This window comes from Netta rufina (genome assembly GCF_964035555.1).
Source record: "Netta rufina genome assembly, chromosome: 1".
Taxonomy (NCBI): domain Eukaryota; kingdom Metazoa; phylum Chordata; class Aves; order Anseriformes; family Anatidae; genus Netta; species Netta rufina.
Genome location: NC_140123.1, coordinates 136,269,214 through 136,294,101, shown reverse-complemented (window position 1 = coordinate 136,294,101; position 24,888 = coordinate 136,269,214). Strand labels below are relative to the sequence as shown.

The 24,888-nt window shown below is 38.7% G+C and overlaps 1 protein-coding gene across 1 annotated transcript in view; it reads left to right on the top strand.

Annotated features, from left to right (window-relative positions):
- LRP6 (LDL receptor related protein 6) overlaps positions 1-24,888 on the top strand; it is a 126,473-nt gene that overhangs the window by 77,490 nt on the left and 24,095 nt on the right. Inside the window, exons 8-12 of the mRNA XM_084298317.1 lie at positions 15,376-15,592; positions 17,262-17,551; positions 19,345-19,571; positions 21,878-22,062; positions 23,942-24,268. Coding sequence (XP_084154443.1) covers positions 15,376-15,592; positions 17,262-17,551; positions 19,345-19,571; positions 21,878-22,062; positions 23,942-24,268 — 1,246 coding nt within the window. The remainder of the gene's footprint in view (positions 1-15,375; positions 15,593-17,261; positions 17,552-19,344; positions 19,572-21,877; positions 22,063-23,941; positions 24,269-24,888) is intronic.

The following is a 24,888-nucleotide window of genomic DNA, read 5'->3' as shown; positions in this document are numbered from 1 at the left end:
CTTTCTGCTATGTTCTTCTGAAACTTATTTGAAAACAAAAATGTTGTTTTTCCTCTTCAATACTGAAAATCTTGTGTTTATTTCATTATATATAGCATCTATGGAACATATTTGACATTTATTATCTCTGTCAGGCTTTGAGAAAATAAGGTTTAGTATTTGTTCAGTTTGTTATCAAAAGACATATTTCTGTCTGGAAACAGGAGAGTTGGCTAGTGTCTGGCACATAGTAACAATGCCTAGTTTTGCTATATCCTGGTAGGTTTACCTTCCTCATTAAATTGCAACCTTCCTTAGTGAATCTTTAACATTACAAATATCTTTTAGCATTTACCATGTTAGACACAGTATCTCCTCTAGCCTTAGACATTGTTTTATTTATTAATAATTTCAAATACATCAATTGGAAGTCATAGTCGTGTCTTAGAAGGTCACATAACTGTTTTTTCTCCTTCAGATTCAAAACAACTCCGCTCCAGCAAGGTGATTTGCTTTGAAGCATTCTTTGGGAGAGCCTGTGGGAGCATTTATTTTTTTGTCCTGAAAACAAGATTTATAGTCCATAATTCTGTAATTCACCCAAATTTTTACAAGCACTGAGAAAAGAGAGTTAAAGAGATTAAGCTATGCTTAAAGGTTTACTTATAACAGATTGAGCACTTCAGCCGTGATACTGCCTTGGACATGAATGTATTTTGCAAAAGAAAAGTCAGGCATTTTTCAGACTCATGCTTGCTAAAACACAGATTTTTTTCACCTGTTTCAGGGTTACTCAGAGCATGGTTCCATATTCACTGGTAATGATTCTGCTCAGTGCTGGATCAGTTTGTGGTAGAAATTTTCATCTAGATCAGGCATGAGCTCACTGCTTCAGTTCCGTCAAACTGGCTAGAAATACAATATGTTTATGCCAACAATGTGTGTGGCAGGTCAGAAGATATATGATCTGGCATAATTTCCAAAACTGCGACAATTTCCATTTCATTGTTTTTAAACCAATGTAAGCCAGCAGAATGAATTTGTCCCAGGTTTTCATGTAGTATCTATGCAGGACATCTGCAGAATATTTATGATCTTCAGGTTTCAGAATTACTAGTTATTTTTTCCTGTGAGGATACAAGTGTTTGAGTTATGATTATACAATTTGTTAACTGCTGTGGCTTAATCCAGCAGGCACAACACAGATGTTTGCTCACTTCTCTCCCTGCCCCTTAGTGCGTTGGTGGGAGAGAATTGAAAAAGGTAGAAGTGCAAGAACTCCTGGGTTGAGATAAAGACAGTTGAATAAGAGAAGGAAAAAAATTTAAAGAATTGGTGCACAACACAGTTTCTCACCACCAGCCAAACCTTGCCCAGACAGTCCCTGAGCAGTGGCAGCCCCACTGGCCAACTCCCCACCGTTTCAGAGCTGAGCGTGACGCCGTATGGTATGGGGTATCCATTTAGCCAGTTGGAGTCAGCTGTCCTAGCTCTGTTCCCTCCCAGCTCTTGGTGCACCCCCAGCCTCCTTGCAGGCAGCACAAGAAGTAGAAAAGTCCTTGACTCTGTGTAAGCACTGCTCTGCAACAGCTAGACACTTGGCTTGTTCAGCCCGGAGCAGAGGAGGCTGAAGGGAGGGAGGGCACTGGGACAGGCTCTCCAGAGCAGTGGTCACACCCCCGAGCCTGCTGGAGTTCAAGAAGCATTTGGAAAATGCTCTCAGACATAGGGTCAGATTTTTGGGTGCTCCTGTGTGGAGCCAGGAGTTAGAATCCATGATCCTCATGGGTCTGTTCCAACTTGGGATATTCTAGGATTCTATGAACTAAAAACGTCAGTGTGGTATCACCACTATTTTCATCCTAAATCTAACACTGTACAGCTACAGTGAAGATAACTAACTACCTCAGACAAAACCAGGGCATTAACATCTTATTGTGCAGAAAATCTTGAAAAAGCCTGGCTAAAACCTTTAAAGCAAGAGAAGAAATATTGCAGCTTTTGTTTGCCATTTCTGGATTTTAGGTTTCTGGTTTTTTTTTTAATCACTTTACTTGCAGAATGTGTCAATTTAGAGGGATGTGACAGAGGTCTATAAAATCAAAAGAAGTATGTAGAAGGTGTCTAGGACTCAGCCTTTTTCGACAGAAGCATTTGGAATTGATACAGACAGATGTTAGGTACAAAACAAATAAAAGCAGGTGGTTCTTCAGACTGTGTGGTAAGTTGTGGAAACACTTGTGGATTTTTAAAGCTTACTTGTGGTATTGGGAAGACTAGGATATATATGTCTGTGGATGGGAATTCCACTGAAATTTACTAATAAATAAATCTGCTTTCTGAACCACAATTCACTGAACTGTAAATTGTTGGAGAATCAAAGACTCCTTTTGAGAATTTTGAGTTGGTTATTTTCTTAAGCTGTTCTGTAGGTATATGTTTTTTATTCCCTGAGACAAGATACCAGGATGGGTGGACCTTTGGGTTGACCCCATCCAGCCTCTCTGTGTTCCTGTGTTGAGATCATTTTTCTATTTGTTGAAGCTTTGGAGAGTCTTTATTTTGTTAGTTTGTTGTATTACCCTGAGAAAAAACTCATATTCTTCCTTTGACATAATATTGCTGCTTGCTTACCACACTTCAGAAGGATAGAAATGGGCTGAAAATTGATGACCTCTGATAGTGATAGATAGGAGTGCAAGTTTATTACAGCTGCTGTAATTATAAAAGCATGGAAAGGCTTTCTAGGATGAAGAGATGTTCATCTGAGAGAATGGTTTGGTCCTACTTAAGTATGTTGTTTTTTCTCAAATATGCTAAGTAATGCAAATATAGTGGTAAGTCTCTTTATTGGTGAATCTTAGTGAATTTTCCCCATGATCTTGTGTGGTCTTTGTATTCTTTTATACCAGATTGACAGTGTTATGGTAGGCTACAGAAATCTCAGATTATAATGACATAATCTAAATCTGTAATATCTAAAATATTACTAACATTTCAAGTCTTCCTTTTTCCTCCCACTGCCTTTCTCTCCTATGGCAACCATGAATCCTGAGGAGATTTGTAACACTTTCCCTGCCCTTCCCATCCTCTTTTTATAGCAGTTTAGTAGAAGATGCTTTGACCTTCAGTAAATGTTTTAAACTTACATTTGGGGAAAGTACAGTGGAGGTGGTGCAACAATGAGGATGTTTGTGACAGGATCAAAATATGAGACTTGGGACTGAACATGCAGATATCTGAGTATATGCCTGGTCCTTGCTTTGCTTGTATGTGTCTGTATGTATTTGGGATGAGGACTGGGGGGGAGAAGCAGGAGAAACATGTTTGTATACCAAATCTATTGTGCTTAAGTACAGTTTCATACATGATTTTAAACAGTCTTTTTTTAATTTTTTTCTCCGGTATGTAGGATTTTTCAGAACCATGATTTAATTGCAGCATTACTAAAATTAACGTTTCTTGCAAGCTGTGTTTCTCATTTGTTTGTGCCACGTATGAGCTTTTATTATTTATTTTTTATGCACTGATTCATGCTATGCTGTTCTGGAGCCCCCAGACGATAATAAAGCATCAGCAGGGGTTAATGGAGACTGGTAGGGGGTACAGCAGGGAGCTTTTGTTCCCATTTTATCTGGCAGCCTGCAGCAGGCAGAAGCAGGCTGTGGCTCAACAGCTTCGTCATTTATCTCGGTCAGGTTTCACTGCTGATAAACTTCTATTGAAATGGATGGCTGCTATTGTGCTTATCAGTAGGGAAGATTTCTCATTGACTTGCTGCAGGTTTAAAGCATTTTCCTGTCGTGCTATGAGGTTAAAAATGTATGATCTGCTCTGTTGAATTGGTCTTATGTTTTCCTGCTCAAGTGAATATTTGTGTTCTGAGCACGTACACTACCTGTTTTAAGGCATAGGTTGGATATAAAATGGTCAGCAAAACCTCATATTGATAAAGCAATTATGAATGGCTGTGTGTCTGTGTGGTTGTATGGATTAAGAGGAAATAATAATGATATAGCTGATTTCTCACAATTTTTCTGCCTATGCTTCATTTTTCTTTATTCATCTTCTTTCCTATTCTTCATTCTCAGAGCCAGAGATGGCATCTGCTTACACCTACTAGTGGTGAGTTTAAAGACAGAATTCTCTGCCTCCTATACAGATGCAACCATTATAAAGTGGTTTCTGAATGCAGCTCTAACTTAAAGTGTTTCTGCATTCCCAAATTTATTAGCCATGCCTAGCATTACTATCTCTTAATCCTCGTGATTAATGTGGAAAGTCTTATATCCTGCTGTTTTTCAGCGTAAGTACACACAAGCTTTCAGAACCCAGCTTTGTCAGACAACAGAAAGCGGATGCCACTAAGACTTTTTTTGAGCACAAAAATCTTGAACAGAGAAGACCTTTTTGTTTTTGACCCAGGAGCTAATAGCTTGGCATCTAGAGAATGCTCTAATTCACATTCTAATCCTGAAATTGCAGGGCTACATTTTCCTCCGATGACAGCTCCCTCAATTTTACCACCACCCTAATAAGGAAATTTTTTTTTTCTAAACATTCACCATTTATTTTCCGACTGATAAATTTTTTCATGTTCTATATCTTTGTATTGTGAAATGCTGATGTCCTGCAAGCCTGATTATTAATCCTACCCCATCCACCCCATATTGAAACAGAGGTTTGAATATTGAGAGGCAGAAACTATTGAATTCCAAGCTGTTGAACACATTTGCTTTTCTGAACTTGCATTAAGCTGAAGCAAATACTTGAAGTTGCTTTGCTTCTTAATTCTGGCCACAATGCATTGCCCACCTGGTTTGGATGGTTGTGGCACATGAGAACTTCATTCAGCAAAGAACACCAACTATGTGCTGTAGGGGGTATGGGAAGATCTCCCTCCAACATCCAAGTTTCAGAAGTTTAAAGCTTACTTTGTCAGAGAATTTCCACTATTTCTTAATATCTGCTAGGCCTGCATTAAGAAATTGTTACTCTAATACATCTTTAAAAAATCTACAATTTTATTTAAAACAACAACAACTACAAAAACTTTATATTTTGCATATTTTTCACTTGGGAGGTTTCTTCTGAACTTCTGAATTAACTTAGGGAAGAACCAAATTTCAGGATGCAGTTCAAGCTAGGAAAACTATAATACAAAGTAAACAAATAACAGCTACAGATCACGTACAGGTAGTCTCCTGACTGTTGAAGACTGGGATACAATAATTTGAGTAGCCTCTTACCCTTGGACTGTAAATGTCCAACCAAGGCTTTCGGACACTGTAAGTTTGTTTAAAAAATTAAAAAAAATGTTTATATATATATTTGGCTTTTGAGCATGGTACTACACAATTGTCACTTAGAATTATACTTTTTGCAGCTGTTCAAAGTGTTTTAATATGAAAGTTTAAAAAAATGCATTTAAAATATTCATGCCAGTTTAGATTCAGGAACATTAAAAAGTCAAGTTTGTATTGCCTTTCATAAACTGAGTATATTTGAAAAAAACTGAAATTTGCAAAGTGATTATTGAGGCAGCCATTACAAAACACTTTGGTTGATGAGTTCTTAGAGAAGTCCCCATGGATCTGCTGTGAACAGCAGACTGTTCTTTAGGGAACAGATGAGAGGTTCCCAGCACCTCACAGCAGACAGAGGACACAGCAGGAAGGATTTTGGGTAGACAGAGCCAGAACTCGTGTCCAAGTTGATCTGGGTACCAAGCATGGTATTTTTCTAACCAGTGAAATTACTGCCTTAAAAATAATGTGATGATATAGAAAACATGGATGAGTCCTATTATAAAAGCACCTATTTTTTAAGAGCCTGGAGTGGCTACGTCAGATTCAGATGTCCACTCTTGAGTTATGTTTGATCCTAGAAGTCATGCTGGCTTCTACTACCTTCTTGCACATTATCGTTAATAGTAAAAGTGTACCTTTCTCAGACTTGGTTGTTGCTTACATTTGAACAACTTGACTTAAACTTTTCAATGTGAAAACTGAGGTGCTTCTACAACCTTTGGTTACAGATGAGCAGTCCTGTTTTGCTAATAATAGCTCCGTAAACGTCATGGCTCCCAGTGGACTGGTGTGGAACTGATTGAACTACAACCTTTGGATTTCACTAATGTGTCATACATGCTTCCTAGGAGTTAAGAAATTGCATTTTAGTTGACACTATTTTCTCATCTAGAGAGTAATAAGCCTCTACCAGCAGTCAGTGTTGGTTACCTAAGGGAAAACACAACAATTCCTTGAACTAAAATAACTAGAGACATTATCTGACCTCACTGAGAGCCCAACACACTTAAAAACAATATTTGAAGGCAAGCTGGGGAGTGATGTGAATAGATATTGAGCTAGCTTTTGCATTTCTGATTCAGCTGGGTGATGATTTGTCAGTCTACCATTTTCCCTTACCCTGCAATATTCTGGCTTCTCTCCCCTCCAAGCTTAGTCACATTGCTGCACCAAAAAAAAACACTGGGATGGTCCTTGTGATCCTTCTTAATAATCATTCAGCTTGCTTTACACAGTTTTGTTGCTGTTTATTTGGCACCAGGATCTTGTAGTCCTAATCTATTTTTCCCTGATACTGTCCATAACGCAACTTTGCCAAGGTCTAATGTGAAAAAAAGGGACTATGGAAAAGTTAATACTTTCTGTTAGCCTGGTAAATACATATGTTGGAATTACAAGCTTTTGGGCATGCAGAAACTAGGAATTTAAGTGATTTTGCTAAAAGAACTGTTGAATCAATTTAACAGCTTACTGCCGTCAAAAGTGGAAAGCATCCCAGGGTCCTTCCTAGTTTGTGCTGGCTTAGTCACTCATTGGACTGTTCTATGAACCAGTTGGACTTGCTAAAACAGCAGAAAACACCGTTTTCTTTTTCCTCTACAAAAACAATCAAACAAAAAAAAATCAAGTATAGTTACTCATGGAGGAGTTAGTTACTCATAGAGGAGTCTGGCAAGCACCAAGTTCAGCAGAGAGCTTGGTAAAAATAAGAAGTTCCTTAGGGGATGGTACTGGAACTAAGTCCCTTGGGAATGCAGAGGAGAGAACAGGGGCTTTTGCCCATGTTCAAGAGCATTAGAAGTTGTGTTGCCAAACTTAAAATTTTTAAAATTGTCTCCCAAAACCACCATGGAGGTTCATGTTGGTTTCAGCTAGCTTACTTTGCTTCCTGTGAAGTATGAATATAGTGTTCTTGTGAAGTATGAATATAGTTACTCATCAGACTTAGCTTACAAATGGTAAGCTGCAAAATTGCAGTAATTAGCCTACTTTTGATCCTCTGTTTTTACCCATATTCTCTTATTCTCTTTTAGCCTATGCCCACATAACAGAATACCCTCAGACCATTGCTGCTCCACCTTGTGTATTTATAAAAAAAAATAATTTCCATAGCCAAGCATCTTCATTTACCTATGAAAATCTCTTCTCATCCTGTTCATTTCAGCTCATTTTTTGTCTTAGCCTGCTCTTCATAAATGCAGGATTTTTTTTTGTATTGCATGAGATTTCCTACAAGGTGTCATAGTTGATTGTCACAGTGGTAATAAATGTAAACTCTTTTCTTTGTCTTCTTATCACTTCACCTGACTTGCGACATTTTTATTGAAAACTCAACTTTTTTTTTTTCTTTTCCTAAAATTAGATTCCACTATTGAGAAAATAATTCTGTTGTTGGCATCAATTGATCAGGGAGCTAGGAAAGTTGTCCTATTATGAAAGAAATGGGCTTGTACAGTGTCTGTAGTATGATAGAAAGGTCTATTTATGAAATTAATCTCTTCTGTTTCTGCATATTTATCTTCACTACAGTCCTATTAGGAATATTATCCATGCTCAGGGAAAATAATATTTTGAATTCTTTGGAAAAATAATTAGAGCTCAAAAAGAAATAGAGGGTGTTGGGAACTGTTAAATTAAAAATTGGTAATGGATATTATAGAACAATTTGTAGTAAGAAATTGTAGAGTTGGCCGGAGGCACTCTGTTTCTGAAGCAAATATAAAGGGCTCCAGGTATCCTTTCTGTTTATTTCTCAGAATTTTACTTCAGTGAAGAGACATCTTTCCATTTTGTATCTGCAATGCTTCTTGCCTCTTTGGAATAGAGGGAAAATGCTGTTGCCAGTAAGTTAATGGCATTAACAGAATGATTTCCTTAAAATAAGTTTGAAGTTTTGACTGCTCAGCCAAATGGGGTATATAGTTGATCGTGTCTTTTTTTTTTTTTTTTTTTTTATGGGAAGACTAATAAAATTAGAAATTTAGACAAGATGTCTAATTTTTCCTCTTTTTGAGGTGCTGCTTTATAGCAGGTCTATGTTTTAATTGTGTGATATTACTGCAGCCACAACAGTAAAATCATTCTAGTCTGGTCTGATCATGTTGCTTAAAAAAGCAAGATGGAAATACATAGTTCATTAAATCAGACTGAAAAAAATGTTAATGTGATGTTCAGAAGGCATTCTAGCTATCTTTCAAAGTTGTTTTTGAGAGATGCTGTCCCACTTTTCTTTTTTCCTTAATCAAATAGATTTAATGAGTTAGTGTTGTTTTTCACTTCTCTGATATAGTAAGATTCACATACATTTAGGTGGAAGATGAATAGTCACATCCTTGATTAGCAGTGTCATGAACTGAGTCAATGAGTTTCATCAAAGAAACAGTACATGTAAGTATTTATCATTGCATAATATAGGCTGAAATAACTAAGCTTAAACCTTGAATATTTCTTAACTATTTTAGGTATAATTCAGGCCTTGCTCAAGATCTTCTGTGTTATTTAGAAATATATATATATATATATATATATATATATATATATATTTATATATATATTTATATGTATTGAATTTGGTATCTCATAGCTGTCTTAGAGTAACACTTCTTTGCAAACATCTTATGCAGAACAGTAGTGTTAATGGTCAACTCACTAAAAACTGACTTTTTCACCTCATTGCTTTTCAATTATTTCTGTTCCTAGAATGCATTAACAAGAGCAATGCTGAAATTGTGGAGGTGGTAATGCTTTCTCATCTGTTTCTGCTCTTCCAAACTATTGCAAGAAACCCAACTTGCTGTTAAAGTGACTTGAGATTTTAATGTCTACTCAGGAAGAGTTGTCCATCTTCCCCCTTTCCCCTTTATCCCCCCCCCCCCGATATTTCCTTTGCATAAGTCTGTGCCAAATGGCTTCCTTTATTTGTTTTTTTTTTTTTTTTTTTTTTAGTGCTGTAAGGTTAACTCTATATTCTTGTAAGTGATCTTTAATTTTTTGAAGATACAGTGGTTCCAGTCATTGTTTGTAAATTGTTTTTTGATTATTGGCTTCTTCTATTCAAAACATCCTGAGAGAGCGCATAGTATGCATGGTATTTAAATGCTTCCTGATTATTTATAAGTACACCTAAAATTAAACTGTACTCATGAATTAAGGTGAAAGACAACAGTTTGCACATTCTCACCCTGCTTATGGAACTGGGTTAATTATGCGTCAATCCTATCAGCTTTGTATAATTGTCTCCCAAATTTGTATTGGAAAGTGTGCTTTTCCTAGTGCCTGCATGCTGTCTTCTTCTGGAGCTGTCGATACTGAAGCTGTGTAGCACCTTGCAGACATGGGCTCTTGTGCTTGATGTTGGTCTAAGTATGGCCTAACTGGTGGAAGGGGATGAGGAGCAGGATGTGGCCCTCACTATCCATGAAGAACTGGTTGGTGACCTGCTATGGCACTTGGATGTGCACAAGTCGATGGGGCCGGATGGGATCCACCCAAGGGTACTGAGAGAACTGGCAGAGGAGCTGGCCAAGCCACTGTCCATCATTTATCAGCAGTCCTGGCGATCGGGGGAGGTCCCAGTTGACTGGCGGCTAGCAAACGTGACGCCCATCTACAAGAAGGGCCGGAGGGCAGACCCGGGAAACTACAGGCCTGTCAGTATGACCTCAGTGCCAGGGAAGCTCATGGAGCAGATCCTCCTGAGAGTCATCACGCAGCACTTGCAGGGCAGGCAGGCGATCAGGCCCAGTCAGCATGGGTTTATGAAAGGCAGATCCTGCTTGACAAACCTGATCCCCTTCTATGACAAAGTGACGCGCTTGGTGGATGAGGGAAAGGCTGTGGATGTGGTCTACCTTGACTTCAGCAAGGCTTTTGACACCGTCTCCCACAGCATTCTCCTCAAGAAACTGGCTGCTCTTGGCTTGGACTGGCGCACACTTCATTGGGTTAGAAACTGGCTGGATAGCCGGGCCCAAAGAGTTGTGGTGAATGGAGTCAAGTCCAGTTGGAGGCCAGTCACTAGTGGCGTCCCCCAGGGCTCGGTGCTGGGGCCGGTCCTCTTTAATATCTTCATTGATGATCTGGATGAGGGCATCGAGTGCACCCTCAGTAAGTTCGCAGATGACACGAAGTTAGGTGCGTGTGTCGATCTGCTCGAGGGTAGGAAGGCTCTGCAGGAGGATCTGGATAGGCTGCACCGATGGGCTGAGGTCAACTGCATGAAGTTCAACAAGGCCAAGTGCCGGGTCCTGCACCTGGGGTGCAATAACCCCAAGCAGAGCTACAGGCTGGGAGAGGAATGGTTGGAGAGCTGCCAGGCAGAGAAGGACCTGGGAGTGATGGTGGATAGTCGGCTGAATATGAGCCAGCAGTGTGCTCAGGTGGCCAAGAAGGCCAACGGCATCCTGGCTTGTATCATGAACAGTGTGACCAGCAGGGCTAGGGAGGTGATCGTCCCCCTGTACTCAGCTCTGGTGAGGCCGCACCTCGAGTACTGTGTTCAGTTTTGGGCCTCTCGCTACAAGAAGGACATCGAGGTGCTTGAGCGGGTGCAGAGAAGGGCAACGAAGCTGGTGAGGGGCCTGGAGAACAAGTCCTACGAGGAGCGGCTGAGGGAGCTGGGCTTGTTCAGCCTGGAGAAGAGGAGGCTCAGGGGCGACCTTATCGCTCTCTATAGGTACCTCAAGGGAGGCTGTAGTGAGGTGGGGGTTGGTCTGTTCTCGCACGTGCCTGGTGACAGGACGAGGGGGAATGGGCTAAAGTTGCACCAGGGGAGTTTTAGGTTAGATGTTAGGAAGAACTTCTTTACTGAAAGGGTTGTTAGGCATTGGAACAGGCTGCCCAGGGAAGTGGTGGAGTCACCATCCCTGGAAGTCTTCAGAAGATGTTTAGATGTAGAGCTTAGGGATATGGTTTAGTGGGGACTGTTAGTGTTAGGTCAGAGGTTGGACTCGATGATCTTGAGGTCTCTTCCAACCTAGAAATTCTGTGATTCTGTGATTCTGTAACAGGAGCAGACAGTTTCTGTTTTTAGCATCCCCTCAGTACTGTGGATATGAGCTGGTGTGCCTCTGCCTAGCCTCCCCTACAACTGGCCTTGGTCTGCTAGCCCTGAGCACAGGCTGCTGGTCCTGTTTGGAGCCCTGTGCAGCTTTGCCAGGGCTCCCACATTAGCTCTAACCAGAGCTGAATATTATTTTCACAAATGAGGCAGGTGTAATGATTGAGATCTAGACTTAAACCAATCAAATAACATATGTAAATTACCAAACATTCAAACTTATTAGAAAGGTAAATTCACTGCATTAGTCTATTTGTCACAGTTACTACTAGCATTCAAGAGTGAATTGAATCCAGGGTATCTGGCAGCAAGAAAGACCCTTAGAAAATATCACTTTGCAATCCAGTCTGTAGCTTTAATATAGAAACAATGCTTCAAAGATTTTTTATCGTTAGTGTAGACTGTTAAATACAACATCTTAAAATATGAACACATTTTCATCACCAGTTCATCTATTTGAATATGTTGCATTTTTGAGGCCATGGGTTTGTATTCATTATTGTTCTAGGATAAACAAAACTCTTATCCTACAAGCAGGCTGTTTGACATTTCTCTGAGGCTGTTTAATTTTTGTACTTCGTTTAATTTTTTTTTTTTTTTGTGCAACTTCTCACTCTTTCAGTAAAGGTAGTGTTTGTGGTTATGCCACATCTGTTTCCTGTTGTAGTCTATATTCTCACTGTGGTTTGCAGTATTCAGAATGTGAAACCCACACCACATTGTGGTTACAGCAGCATAAACCACTGGAAGCACTGCCTCACAGTAGAAGGTGGGTTTCTCACAGGGGGATTTAGTGGTGCTATGCTTCACTGTGGTCAGCTGATCCATCTGGGCCAGAGAAAGGGAATGAATACATAAAGCGGTATCAGCTGGGACTCGGTTGTCACCTGATTTTCAGTCCATAGGAAGATTGTGCTAAACTTCTTTGGAGTGCATTGATTACTGATTGTGTCTTTTTATTTGTGTCATTTATTATGTATGTTTTATGTGTCATCCCTATATCCCTTGTCACTTTCCATCTGCCTTACACCAGACTGTTTGGTACTGTAGCCTATTGAAGAAATTCTATTCAATTCTCCTAAAATACAGCCAAAGAGAGTGTAGACAGCATGGTGCCATGAAAAAAAATTCCTATGATGGTACCCAGCTGCTAGTGAACAGATGTTGATATTAAATAATATCACACAGATGTGTGATATCAGGTAAGATTGCAGTGACAGAAGGGCAGCAGGTATGTGTAAGTATTTTCACATAAGTGTCTGTTTGGTCTAGCTGGCATAAAGCTGGCTTTCAAAATAACCTGTATGTGGCAAAGCACAAATTTAATATAAGCAGATAGTTAATATTCAAGTCCTCCCATCTCTTTTCCTGACTTTCAGAAGCTTATTTAAAGTTTACCAGAGAAAGTTCACCTTACACTGTATGCCTTCCAGCTAATTCTTTTAGCTGGTAGTTAAGCACTCCCTAAATACAGAAGTTTATTCTTTTTATAAGTACAAGGCAAAAAGTGTAGTAGCTTAAGATAGTGCTTCGTGGTAGTGATATTTTGCTGGTTATTACTGTGTTTTCAGTCAGCTTTGCAACATCCATCAGTTCCACATAGCTGGTTGGTTTGCTTAGCAAGCACTAATTGCCATATATTAATTAGTTGCAAGCAAATGGCTTGTCTCAGTAGTTTAAAGGGGAGGGGGAAACAAGTCATCCTAGAAATTTAAGAGGTGTGTCGTGGTTGGAGAGGGGGTGGTAGGCAAAGGGGATCAACAGTTTTCTTGGTGGTAGTGATGGTTTCTTAAAGAGGTAGTGGGGTAACGCACTGTAACTCATGGTTTACCTTACGGATGTTAAATGTGGGTCCCTCGTTCTAAAGTTAACCATTACTCTGTTGTTTAGCAACCTCATTTATCAAAACAGAACACAGGAGGCATGCTGCTAGGAAATGAGAGAGAGCCAGCAGATGCTGACAATTTCTGAAATAGAATAAATGGAAGAGCAGAGCTTGTTTTCAAAAGGAAGTCCAGAAATTAGGCAATTATGCTGGGCTCTGAGCCCAGCTAAACAATCTGTGATAGGAAAAGCTGTGTTTGGAATTGGTTATCAGTGTAAAGGACAAGTTGCAGCTTTAGGATGGTAAACGCACCCTAGTACAAAGTGAAGCTGCCAAGTACTGTGCTTGACTCTCAAAAGTATCTTAGTGAGAACACAGGAAAAAAAAGTTTCACCAGGTAATGGTCGTCTTATTTTTTGTGAAGCATGCGCATTAGTGCATGTGTAGAAGCTTGCTGTATATACTACTAGACCGAAGATTTTTTGGTAAGCCAATTCCACAGAGTAATTATAAGCTTTTTAAAACATGGAGCTTATTCCTACAAACCAACAAGCATGCAAAGCCTCTTTCATATTTCTGTAGGAACTGTGCTTGTAAAGATTTGATTCCCATTCTAACATACTGAGAGTAAATATAATAGCATTTACGAGTTTGACAGAACACAGATTTAAGGTAGAATTTAATTATTCTGAAGATTATAACATTTTCTTCCACTTTTTAAGTAAACTTTAAAATAGTTTATTTTATTAATCTGCGCATTATGCCATGTGCAGAGAAAGGTATGGGTTCCATTTCTGTTTCTCTATTCCTTTCCTCACTCCCCATCTGCTCTCTGATAGGCAAAGGTAAGGGGCGTTCTCCAAGCTAGCCTTTTCATTTCTCATATGCTAGGAAATTCTTCTGGCAGCAAAACATCATCCATCTAGCCAAGTTATTAATCCAATTGATCCTGAAGGTTGTTATTGTTCAAATCTTTGTATTTGAGCCATGGGAAGAATGAGTAATCACACAGACTTGTCTATGACTATCCAATTCCACTAAGGTAAGGGTAAGAGAGAGATCTGAAAACAGCAGTATAGTAAGTTACCCCTTTTCAGTTCTTAAGTTGGAACATCCTTGGGATGTGGGAAGGGTGTATTAATGTTTCAGGGATTAGTGTGCTACTTTGAATATTTGGTTTGAATTTTGTGAATCACATTGCTTTGGGAAGTTCTTACAATAAGGAGATTTTTTTTTTTTTTTTTTTTTTGGAAGGGTAGTATGCATGACTGCTAAAATGTTTCCTATAAAATTAGAACAAGTAGAAATACTTCAGAAGGAACTTCTCTATATATCCTGCTTCGTAATCCTATAAAACTGCAGTGCCGAATCATTTTTAAGCTTCTCAAAATATAACTCTCCACTTCAATATGGCACTTTTTATAATAATACTTGGCATTCATAAGGTACTTGATCACTTAAACATGCATACCTATGTTTAATTAATCCTTTTGGTGCCTCTTTGAGGAAGTTAGGTATTACTTCTTCCTAGCAATACAGGAAAATGACACAGTGAATTCAAGTGTTTTGATCAAAGGCGTGCAATTATTTACAGAGTGTTAGTGTTCCTTCTAGTGCAAAAAAACACTGAACTTGATTGTGGAGAATGTAAAACTGGTTCTTTGTTTAGATTTGGGAGTATGATTCTATAGATCTTCCTATTTGGGGCCTCCTCTTATTGCTATCTGTAACCTGGACTAAGCTCATTTGGGGAGGGACTGTGGACTACAACATGCTGAGCTAGGGCTCCCTAACATTGTAAGCTTGTCTTCATTTGTGTAAAACACAGCATCTCCCATTTAAAACTGAGCCAAGAGAGGTAAGTCAGAAATAAAAGAGAAACAATGTGTAACAGGCACACATAATATAGTTTGTAAAGCAAATATAAGGAGTGTTGTGTTATTATTTCACATTATGATCTGCTTATGAGAATAGCCTTAATATGTAAGGCTATGCATAAGGGATCCTCCATGGCTTTTAAAATAACTACCTGTTAAAATAGTCTTGTTTCATTAGGTTGCTGTGTAACATTGATAGCACTTCAGTGGGTCGGAGATTATTTTTGAGTTTGTGGTCTAAATGTGGAGCAGGTAATTAATCACTGATAAATAGCAACAGAATTATTCTGTATATATGGAAATGTTTGTGTTCATGTGTATCCATAGGTCATGAATGCTGATGGAACTGGGAGAAGAGTTCTGGTGGAGGACAAGCTGCCTCATATCTTTGGATTCACGCTGCTGGGAGACTATGTTTATTGGACAGACTGGCAAAGACGCAGTATTGAACGTGTACAAAAACGAACAGCAGAAAGAGAGATCATCATAGATCAACTGCCTGATCTAATGGGCCTCAAAGCTACAAATGTCCGCCAGATAATTGGTGAGTGAGAATGCAAATAAGGCCGGTAAAATAAAATAAGAAATTTCAGCAGTGCTCTTCTAGAGGTATCACTTTATACCAGGTCAGATTTTTAGAAATGGGCAGAATCCAGTTTTTCACCTAATAATTGCAGTTCAATGGCATGGGGTAGGTATTTTGTGAGGTCCTTCAGTTCTCTAACTTGGCAGAATAACAAGATGGAAAACAAACAAGCACCCCCAAAATAGGTAATTTTCTACTGCTTAGGTAACTGGAGTATCTCATAGGTTCAAGACTACCCTTGATCCAATAAGAAGAGAAGAAGAATCAAGGAAAATGAGGACTTCTCTTTTTAACAGCCAGCTATTAGATTAGCCTAGCTGGTTATGAAACTGCAGCTGTAGCAGATTTTCATCCTGCAATCTGAACGTTGGTTTGCAAAAGCTAAGAATGAGCCTGTTAGTCTGTTCACTGCTTTTCATATGAATACTGCAAAATCATCTTTAACAATAACTAGAAGTACTTCTGTCCTGTGGTGTCTGTGGAATAAATATGCAGGATCTAGCTTTAAATTGGCTTCCAAAATACTGGTAGCAGCAGAGCTGTGGCATCACCAAGATCATCACATTCCCTGAATATCCTGCTTTGTGTGTAGGGCTTGCAGTTTCTTGCTGCCATGTCTGGATTGTACCCCAGGGAATTAGTTAAATGTAGTTGACATGTATCTTTGCATTGCTACTACCACATTAACGTGCCCAAAGGCACATGTGTTTTAAAAACAGCCCTCTTTCCGGCTGTATGGCTAATTGAGCTTGGTAGTGGTGGGTGGATTTCCAGCATGTGCAAGTACACATCTTAGTATTGTGAAGAGCTGTTTTACCAGCATCCTGGAGAAAAGAGGCCATTAAATGGATGTGAAAATTGTATAATGGCTTTGATTAGAAGGGACCTTAAAGACTACCTAGTTCTAGCCCCTCTTCCATGGGCTAGGACACCATGGAAACAAGTTGCCCAGAGCCTCATTCAACCTTGCCTTGAACATCTCCAGGGATGGCGCACCCACAGTTTCTCTGGGCAAACTGTTCTCGTGCCTCACCACACTCTGAGTGAGGAATTTCTTCCTTATATCTAAATCTACCGTCTTCCACTTTAAAACCATTACCCACTGGCCTACCACTACGTGCCCTTGTAAAAAAAAAAAAAAAAAAAAAAAAGTCCCTTTCCAGCTTTCTTGTAGACCCACTTTAGGTACCATAAGGGGACCTACAAGAAAATAATCTCAAAATTTTCCATCTCTGGGAACACAATTGCAGTACGTAACTGGATCAGTGTACTGTGAAAGGTGTCAGAAATTTTGTTTGCTTTCTTATATACTTCCCTACTTCCCCTCCCTTCAGCACTTGTGTTGTTAATCAGGATCACCTACAGTTGTTGGAGTCTAGATCCCATCCCCTATTGCTGGGTTTGTTTTATGGGATCAGGGAAAGAAGTGCAGGCTTTCCAGCCATGTAGAGCAACATCCTTCCAAAGAACTAGAGGAAACAAGAATGAATTAATTCAGAGAACAAAAGGTGAAAAATTGTATGTATTTCTTAAAGGCCTCATATTTGTTGATAGATGTGAGAAATGACTTCATCTTCCAAATGAAGTCAGTTTGTAATGATTGCTTTTGCTTTTGTTGCATGCTTAGGTACAAACCCATGTGCAGAGGATAATGGCGGTTGCAGCCATCTCTGTCTGTACAGACCACAAGGCCTTCGCTGCGCTTGCCCGATAGGCTTGGAGCTCATCAATGATATGAAGACCTGCATTGTCCCAGAGGCTTTCCTGCTGTTTTCTCGGAGAGCAGATATCAGACGGATCTCTTTAGAAACGAACAACAACAATGTTGCTATTCCACTCACCGGAGTTAAGGAAGCTTCTGCTCTAGATTTTGATGTGACAGATAATCGAATTTACTGGACTGACATTTCATTGAAGGTAGAGATGAAAGATATTTCCAGTTATTCTGTGTTGGCTATAAAGTTGCCGTAAGATTCTTGTGATAGTTAAGAGTGGATTGACAAATATGGTTTACAAGATTCAAGAGAGAGGTAGAACTGGTTCTACCTACAAAAGGCATATATGTTCACTATACTAGCAGTATTCTCTCATGCAAATAATTTATATCTAATGTGTACATTTTCATATAAAGAAGAAGCTTGAAAAAATAAAGCTTTTTGGCAGAAAGCAGAGTGGAGTGCCAAGGGTCAGGTGGCTTTGTGGACGACAGATGTTTTGTCAAACACTTTGAGTGGGTAAAAGCCATGTTTTGGGTCAGAAAATGAAAATAGGTCTTACCTGTTCATTAACTCACATAACTATTGCATGTGAGACATATTAGAAGTCACAGGCTTTGTAAACCAGGTCTAGGCCCTAGACTAACCAAAGGAAAAAAAAGGGTTGAAAGGAGATGTTTAAATGTGGTGGCTGATGGAGTGACAGAAATCTGTCTGCTATCTCTCTTCTCAGTGAGTCTAGTTATTCACTTTGGGTTTTGTGGAGTGTAGATGTAGTCAGAATTGCGAACACCAAAATGAGTTGTTAATAACACAGCATTTTCTGCAATTGGGTTAAAAAATTCTCCTGTGCAATGTACTCTAGGTTATCCTGCTTGGCAGGGGGGTTGGACTAGATGATCTTCAGAGGTCCCTTCCAACCTCTGCCATTCTGGGATTGTGAGACCCATGCAGACAATAACTGTTGGACCTTTACAACTGAAGAATCATACAAGTTAAAAACAAATTGTTTAAGTTAGTTTGAGAGAGGTGACATGACTGAACTATTTAGGTATGGTATTCATTCGAACTGTGTTTGAAATAAAAATAAAACAAGGATCCCCTCATCAATTTTTATGAGTGATAAAAATGAAGACTAAAAAATTTCCCTGACATGTGCTGTCACAAACTGGCATAATTAGCAAATAGCATCCGAACTGGGAAGTAAACCAAAAATCAAACTTTGAGTTAACTTCTCGTGTGTTGGGAATGTGACAGGTGTGTACAGAGGGCAATATTAAGGACAAAGAAAGGGATCCCATGTTTGCAAAATAGAATTTTGTATTAACATTAGTCCTTTACTTTCAGACTTATAATTGGTCATAGTAAATCACAGAATGCCTAAACTCTGAGACATTACTAAAACATAATTCTGGCTGTATTTGCTGTCACAGGCTGATCCATGATGGTGAGAGGTATAGGAAGTTTTTTGAATAAAAGTCCAAGAAGAAGTCATGCTTACTGAAACTAAATTAAGCCATCAGTACTGAAGCACTTGAAGTACTGAGCTAATCAGCTATTAGTTTGCTTTCTTCTATTTGTTGTTTTATCCCACACTTTCTCATTAGGCTGCTTTAAATATTGTTCTGTGCTATAGCATCAATGCTTTTGTATAGTCCTGGGAGAGTCAAAATATTTCCCCCTCAAAGTTGGCACCAAATTATTAAGGTCACTTTGGCATGTAGACTGCTTAATTGAACCAGACTAGTTATCCCATTTATTTCCCCAGGGAAATGATATTGTAATTGACACAGAATACTTTCATAGAATACAGTAAATCATTACTTCTGAATAGCAGTATTGTTTGCCTTGCAAATAAGTAGCATATTGTATGCTTCTCTTTCCTACAAGATGCCTAAAATCTGAAAGTGTTTAAAATGCAACAAAGAAAACAACCAGCCCAATGACAGACTGGTAACATTTCTAATTTGCCTGTGTATCTTTGCATCCCCACAGACCATCAGCAGAGCATTTATGAATGGCAGCGCACTGGAACATGTTGTAGAGTTTGGCTTGGATTACCCTGAAGGCATGGCTGTAGATTGGCTGGGGAAGAACTTGTATTGGGCTGATACTGGAACAAATCGCATAGAAGTGTCAAAGCTGGATGGACAGCATCGACAAGTGTTGGTGTGGAAAGATCTCGACAGTCCCCGGGCACTGGCGTTGGACCCTGCTGAGGGGTAACTTGCTGATTTAATTTTATGTTTATGAACATTGAAAACAACATCCTAATGCTTCCTCTAGGGCATGTTAGTTAGGCATTGCATATAAATCCTGAGAGAACTGAGCTGGGGAATATAACCTGGTAATTTAGAACATGAGGGCTGAAGGAATATACTCTTAATGTCCTGAATAATCATTGAGAATATTGCACAAAAAATCTGAGAAGCTCATTAAAAAGAGATTATATATAAGTTTTTTATTTAATCACAGAATCAAAGTAGTCTTAGGTTTATGGAACTCATTAACTAAAAAAGGGACATTGTATTGAAAAGAAAATATTTGCCCTTTTAAAAATGAGTGGTGTAGGTTTTTGTGTGGGTTGTGGTATTTTTGTTTGTTTGTTTAACAAATTACAATCCAATAAAGGTATTAAATGATTTAACTTGAGAATGGGAGGAGTGAAGCTTACTGTCTGAGAATAAGGGAAAAGTTATTTATTTATTTTTCAGATAAGGGAGCCTATATTTTTGTTGGTATGGACAAGGAAAGCAAAGGCAGAGAAATGGTGGAAAAAATTTGTAAATAATTATACATACCTATCACCAAAAAGAAAGATTTCCTGAGGAAAGTGGGGGGGGGGGGAGAGGAGAGAAGGGGGTAGGCAAAGCAGCAAGGTAAAACAATTTAACTTCTGAAATAGCTCTTCTACTGTGAAATGCTTATTAGACATTAACTAATCACTCCAAAACCTTTTTGAGGTTATATCAGTATTATATTATCCTTATTTTACAAATGAAGGAACATAAAGCATTGTTTTACAAATATGAGGATTTCATTTTCAAGTGCTATGAAATTATCTCAGTTTCCAGTGACACTGCAAGAGTTACAGAAATGCTGAAAAAACCTCAGCATCTTGCAGACGTGTTCCTCTTGCTTCATTTCAACAAGGTGATGGCAACTGTTACCTTCATGCTTTGTTGAACCAAGTTCCACAGTCTGCCCAGTGGAGGACACAGATAAGGTTCAGGCCTGATATGTCAGGGATTGCCTGGCATCATACATCAAAGAGCATCTGAGACAAATTGCTAGATCCAGCTATTCAGTTGGAGCAAAAGGTTGCTACGGATGATTTGAGTTTTATGCTGGGAACAGTTTTTTTCAAAGATTGGTATAATTAAATGTTTTTGTCCCTTCGCTGCAGTCAGAACAAAATTAGTTTAGATTTGGGCCAAACTACCTGTGTCTTCACTTGTTCTATAGCTGAGCCATGTCATTGTAGTAGTACATTTTACATTGTAGTACATTGTAGTACATTGTAGCAGTGACATTTTCATGGCACTGCTACCACTGGGATGATTCTAACACACAGGTTCATGCTGTACACAACTTGCAGAATTTTTACGTATTAGAAATGAAAATTACTAAGTATTCCTGGTGTCTAAAGAAAAGCTTACACTTGATCAACAGTTTCTGAAGTAACCTTTCACACTGTGTGATTGGTTGAAATTAAAGGAATGGGTATTTGCTACAAAGTTATTCAAGAAGTTAACAATGGCTAGCTATGTCTCATTTTAAAAATGGTATTGGCTTTAAATTTTGGAAGAAGCATCTAATTACTTGACACCAAATGTCAATTATACAGTCCTCTCTACTGTACAGCGCCTAAAGAAAAGGTACGCACGCACAAGTTCTTGCTTCTGCCAAATGGGTCATAAATTGTCGTGTGAATATGCAAGAGTTTGTACTTCTGCTTCAGTGGAAATGCTCTACAGTGTTGTGTTGCTCTGCCCTCAGCTGAAATACAATGCGCTCTTACATAGCTGATTGACATAGTTGCGTGGAGATGAGCAATGGCACGTATTAACAGAAATATTATGCATTTCTAACTTTTTTTTATTCCTTCATTTGATGGACAGTGGAATAAAACCAGAAACCAAGTGCCATGGAAAGTACCTTGCTTAAATAGTCACTTAAATAAGTGAATGTGCCCAACAGCCAGCCTTTTGCCTCCTAACTGGTGCACATGTATTAGTTAAGATGGAAGTTTTTTCATACAAAACTTGCTATTGAAAATCCATGTCCAACTGGAAAAAATAGTGTTGGAAGAATTTTGAGGAACCTGACTCATTTCATTACTTGTATTTTGAAAAAAAATAAAATAATATATATATATATATTTAGTGTAATGGAACCTAATAAATGCTCACATTTCTAACTCCTGTTTTCTCATACTCTTTCTAAGGATTTTTGTTTGTGGTCTGATTTTTTTTTCCCTTGAATTTTCTTTTGGATAAATGTGATTTTTTTTTGGACTTTTATTCAGGTTTATGTACTGGACTGAATGGGGTGGTAAGCCGAAGATTGATAGAGCTGCTATGGATGGCAGTGAGCGGACTACTCTTGTACCGAATGTGGGACGTGCTAATGGCCTAACTATTGATTACGCTAAAAGACGACTGTACTGGACCGACCTCGATACCAACCTGATAGAATCCTCCAACATGCTGGGTGAGCTCCAGAGCCCTGGGCAGCCTCACAGGGATACTGCTGCTCTTTCACACTACCCTGTGGCAAATTGTTGCTTGAATAATGCAGAGATACATGTCTTAAAGCAAAAAACAGATTTTTCCCAAACTTACACATCTCTACTATTTGCTTCTATAATTTATGTTAATGCAACAAATTATTTAGTCAGGGCTTGTTTTTCTTGTAAGTAATACAGTTGCTCACAAAGTTAAAATTATTCAAGCTGTATATGTTTTCAGTTAAATGTAGGACAAAGCTGTCAACTTTCAGTGTTTTGGAGACTCTTGTTTTTCTGCTCCAAAGTGTGTTGGCAAATACGTAACAAACACTTCATCTGTAGAAAGGTAGAGAGAAAGCCAAGATAACAACAGCATATTGGACCGTTTTCACAATGTAATTTAATACAATTTGGTTTTTAATCTTTGTTGGTATCCTCAGGGTTCAGGCATTTTTCCTAGTATTCTGCATGCAAAGGAGCTTTCTTGGCTAGTACAGGGGTGCTCTCTGTCACACAAGGGTCTGTATAATTTTTATAAGATGCTTCTTAAAGCTTAATAAAGGTGGAATATATTATTCTTTCATTCTCCCAAGGGTAGTGTGCTGTGTACCCACACCCTATCAGGTTTGCCCAGTATCATGTTTATGACATCTCTGCAACCACAGGAGTGGACTGCCTTGTTGTGTGCCAGATTATTCAGATTAGCTTTCTTACTAGCTGATATTTAAGGCTAAAGGAATTTGTCTACTTTAAACAGTACATTAGCAATAGTGGAACAAAGCTAGAAAAAGATCAAAACAGGAAAATGCATTACTAGGAATTATATGTAATATAAAAGCTTTTCTTCAGCCTTATGTATTTTTGGTGTGCTGTTGAAGCTGACTTAGTGGTCTCCTGTGTACTGTGGAACTGGACACAGAATTAGAATTTCATCTTTCCTGTGCCTGTGGCTAATGATAGCAAAGTGCAGGGCTGTGTATTCTCTTCCCTGTGCAAAGAGGGAGTGACTTCTTGCTTCATAATCTCCCATTCATTTTCTGTGACTAGACAGCATTTAATTACCCCATGGTAATTAAATTGTTGAAATCAATGTGGTTGAAATCTCCTCCCACCTCCCCTCCTGCTCCATATTCTTCTTTGTAAGGTCTCTTAACCTTCCCCCAGCGTACACTATTAACTGTTTCCTACCTTGAGCTTCAGACTGTTCCATCCTGTTATGGCATTTCAGAGACTGATTAGTTTAACCTTGTACATTTAATTTTTCTCATAATACAATGTAGAACCTTACATTAAATATACATTGTAAGTAATTACATTTATTTTTATATAATTAATATTTATATCAATATTATTTATATATATATAATTAATTAAACATTTATATAAATATTAATTGTACATTTACATTGTAGAATCTTGCCTGTTATTAAGCTCATAACAATTCTGTCCCCGTAAGCAATGGGCAGAGACCCGAGTGTGGTTCCAGAAATGCTGAATTGGGAACGCGGGATCTTGACACTATCTCCTTCAGTGTGCTCCTGTTCCTTGCGGGGAGGAGGGAAAGGTCAAAAAAGAACCCCGTTATGTTTTGAAACTGTAGCTTTTTTCTTTCTTTAATAGAATATGTTCTGTTCTGTGAACCACAAGCAGGATTGGCGCTGTTCTGTGGTACGCTCTCGGACTTCAAGATGACCTTCTGAATATTGAGCATTGCTTTATAATTTACTTCTGTAACTTTTAAAGTAATCACATTTTAGCCTTTCTGTGAAGGAGACACGTCTAAAGCATTAACCAGCATCCATTTTTTCCCCAGATAATTTCTGCTAATTTTTTTTGATAATTTTTTTTTTTTTTTGGAAACAGGCCTTGACCGTGAGATTATAGCTGATGACCTGCCTCACCCATTTGGCCTGACTCAGTATCAGGATTACATTTACTGGACAGACTGGAGCCGGCGTAGCATTGAACGAGCCAACAAGACCAGTGGCCAGAACAGAACTATCATCCAAGGGCATTTGGATTATGTTATGGACATCTTGGTCTTCCATTCGTCCAGGCAGGCAGGCTGGAATGAGTGTGCCTCTAGTAATGGTCACTGCTCTCATCTCTGCTTAGCAGTCCCTGTTGGTGGTTTTGTCTGTGGGTGCCCAGCTCACTACTCCTTGAACGCTGACAACAGGACTTGTAGCGGTAAGCCATAATGAAGGAAAATGAAATACAGTCACAGATGTGTTTACTGACAGATACAAGCATAGTACTCACAGGAAAAAAAAAAAGCGCTTTATTTTTACATGAGATGATCAGGCTTGCTTTTCTGATAGGCCAAGTTAAATCTGGTTTCTATTTTTAATACTGAGCATGTATTTGAAAAATATTTGGTATCCTACCCACCTTTTCTTAGTACAAAGCAGGGTATTTGACTGGATAGAGATTGCAATAAAGACATGTATTTTACAATATAATTGTATAGTACTAAAATCCTACTGATTTGAGAAGATAGGTATTAAAAGGAAAAAAATCTTGCAACAGACCAATATCTCAGGAAAATAGACAAAAACAGCTCTAATGAATCTTGTCAGTGACTCAACGAGCTAAATTTGTGTAAGTAAGAAAGCTGGAAATGCTTTTGTTTTCATTATCTGACTGACAGCATTCCTCAAGTGCTTAGTTGCTTATTAATTTTTCTTTATTTCTAATCTTGCCTGATGTAAAAGATATGTGGTCGTTTGTGTAGACTCTGGACTTTGCATAGCCTTTAGGTGGGTCAAGATTGAATTCTGTAGTAGTTCTGTTTGCTGGCTGAGGAGATG